Source organism: Buteo buteo, chromosome 7, assembly GCF_964188355.1.
Source record: "Buteo buteo chromosome 7, bButBut1.hap1.1, whole genome shotgun sequence".
NCBI lineage: Eukaryota > Metazoa > Chordata > Aves > Accipitriformes > Accipitridae > Buteo > Buteo buteo.
The window spans coordinates 31,915,100-31,917,963 of NC_134177.1; the positions used below are offsets into that span (position 1 = coordinate 31,915,100).

Below are 2,864 nucleotides of genomic sequence, written 5' to 3' on the forward strand. Positions count from 1 at the left end.
CCCCCCCCCCCCCCGCAGACACTCGGGTTTGCCGCAGCAAAATCCCCGCTTTTCGGAACTTTTCTCACCCCGCAGCCGCTTTTCCCCGACGGGCTCCAAACGGAGCCCGACTCGATCCGTTACGGCTCCAAACCGGCCCCGACCCGGTGAGATCGGCTACCGGGGAGGGGAGGGAAGGGGAGGGGGGGACACACACGTCGGGACGAGGAGAGCGGCTCCGCGACGGCGGCGAACGCCGGGGGCTGCGGGGGGAGCTCGGCCCCGCCGCGGGGAGCATCCAGCCAGCCATCGGCCGCAGCCCCCGGCGGTCGCCGGTGCGGGACGCGGGGCTGGGGAGCCGGGGCACCGCATTTACACCACGGAGTTGCCTCGTTTGATGACAGATTGTCTTTATTCAAAACGTCTTTGTTCAACAAATGAAAAGGTTTAACGAGGTAAAATCCTGCCGGATACATTTTTGTTTTTCCTTCTTCTTCTTGCCCAAGACATTGTGAAAACATATTTAAATTACCGTCGGTTTTCATTCGGGTTTTCGTTATTATTATTATTATTATTAGTAGTATTAATTTTTTACAATTCTACTGCCTGACTTCATACCTGACGTTCTGTCTAAAGTAAACTTAGATCTAGTCTCACTGGTTCACACAAATTTAAGGACTATCTGTTTTAAATTAAGCAAACACTATCATATGTTTTAAATATAAATGTTTCTCCCCCTCTTTTTTTTTTAACTTTGAAGACCCTTTTTCTGACATGAAAAGCAATTTTACCTAGTAGTGCGTGGTGGCAAAATATATATATATTTATATATATAACACAGCTGATCTCGTCTTTTAATGTGCAAAAAGAAAACAACAACAAAAAAAAACATAGTAAGACCGGGACTTCCCAAAGTCAAGTCCAAGTGACATGAGACCCTGGAGAACTCATAGACATTAAGAGAATAAATAAAAATCGAAACCGCCTCTCTCTCTTTCCCCCCCCCTTTTTCTCCCCCGCTTTGTCCCAAAAGGGCAGTTCATGGTTCGCTTTTTTTTCCTTTTTTCTTTCTTTTTTTTTGTTTTTTTTTTTTGTTTGTTTGTTTGTTTAAACACATTTACAACTCTTACAAGTGCCGGGCTCCTATCTGACCCCGCGATTGCAGATCCCCCCCGAGCCTGGGGCCAGCTCTCAGGACGAGGTTTAGGCGAGAGCATCTCCGAGTCCCCGAGGCAGCGTCCGCGTCTGTCCCGGCCCGGTGGCGGGCAGCAGAGTCCTGTTTCGGGTGGCCTTTTGCTTCTGCAGGTTTTATGTACATGCATACGAAGGAATCCCAGTTCCGGCTGCCACCCGGGGCGGGGGGGGACACACACACACACGCCTGTGGGGGTGTGGGTGGATGTTACATGGCAGTCGCATGTGCTGAAGAATAGGGGTCTATCCCAGTCTTGGTCATGCCTGGGAATAATATGTAGGCAACGGGAGGTTGCAAACTGGAAGCCGACCAAGCGGTACAGTTACATGGCACGACATAGCCCGGGTTAGTTGGCGAGGGGTGAGTGTGGGTGTGTTGGCTGGGGCAGCTCAAGCTGCCAAACGCCCCGTTCTGGTATCCCAAGGTGGAGGCGTAGGGCAGGGTGCTGGTGGCTAAGGTGTGAGGAACCTCAGTCATCTTCTGAATGGCGCTGGAGCTGAACTGGCTGGGGTCAAGTAAGGAGTAAGGTGCTGAGGTGGGAGGCAGGAAAGCCCTGGCCTTCTCCGGGGAGCTCAGCAGAGAGTCAGTGGCCCCCACGGGAAGCCCGGCGGCCTTTAAGGGATCGGTTTCCCCGAGGTAAGGCAAAGGGAAGACATACCTGTCCTTTTTGAGCAGGTTCTTGGGCTTGCGCCGGGGTCTGTACTTGTAGTCTGGATGCTCCTTCATGTGCTGCGCCCGCAGCCGCTTGGCCTCGTCGATGTAAGGGCGCTTCTCCGCCTCGGAGAGCAACTTCCACTCCGCGCCCAGCCGCTTGCTAATCTCCGAGTTGTGCATTTTGGGGTTCTCCTGGGCCATCTTGCGCCGCTGGCCGCGGGACCACACCATGAAGGCGTTCATGGGGCGCTTGATGTGGTCGCTGGGCTTGGACATGCTTCGGCCGGGCGGGCGGGCGGCTCGGCGGGAGGCTGCGGTGCGGGGCGCGCTGGGGGCGCCGGCCGGCGGCGGGAGGAGGAGGAGGAGGAAGGAGGAGGAGGAGGAGGAAGAGGAGGAGGAGGAGGCCGAGGGAGCCGGAGGAGCGGGAGGAGCGGGCTCAGCTGATCATCACAGGTCCTCCGCCAACGCCGTCCCCGGCGGGAGCCCGGCCGGGGCGGGGCGCGGAGAGGCGCGGAGCGGGGCGGCCCGCGGGGCCCGGCGGGCAGCGGCTAGGCGGGCGGCGAGCCGCCGGGCACTGCAGCGGGCCGGCGGTGGGGACGCGGCGCGGTGCGGGGCAGTTCAAAGGCGAGGGGCTGCGGCGCGCAGGCTGACATAGCGGCAGGGCGTTCACAGCGCGGCCGGGCGCCCAATCAGCGCGGAGGGGGACCCGCTTAAAAAGCGAGGGAGAGAGGAAGGGCGAGAGGAAGAGGAGGGGAGGGGACAGGGGAGGGAGGAGGAGGAGGAGGAAAAAAAAAGGAGGGGAAAGGAGGACACCCCCCTCACCCACCCACCCCCCCTTCAAACGCGCAGATTAAAAGGAAGGCTTTTGTAAGTCGCTGCGCTAATAGCAGCTGCGGGGGAAGCGGGGGGTGAGGGGGGGGCGTCCCCATCCTCCCCCCGTCCCGCCGGTGTGCCGAGCGGGGCCGGTACCGGCGTCCTCCAGGCTCCCCGCCGCCGCCGTCGGGGTTGCCAGCGCCGCGCTCCGCCGCGCTCCGGG

At 59.0% G+C, this 2,864-nt stretch overlaps 1 protein-coding gene across 1 annotated transcript; it reads right to left on the bottom strand.

Moving 5' to 3' along the window:
• Positions 1–418: 418 nt before the first annotated feature.
• SOX14 (SRY-box transcription factor 14) lies at positions 419–2,104 on the bottom strand. Its single transcript, XM_075033279.1, has 2 exons — positions 1,833–2,104; positions 419–1,679 (listed from the first exon to the last, which is right to left on the bottom strand). The coding sequence occupies exons 1-2, from the start codon at positions 2,102–2,104 to the stop codon at positions 1,382–1,384; spliced, it is 570 nt and encodes a 189-aa protein (XP_074889380.1). The 3' UTR covers positions 419–1,381.
• Between the last annotated feature and the right edge of the window lie 760 nt (positions 2,105–2,864).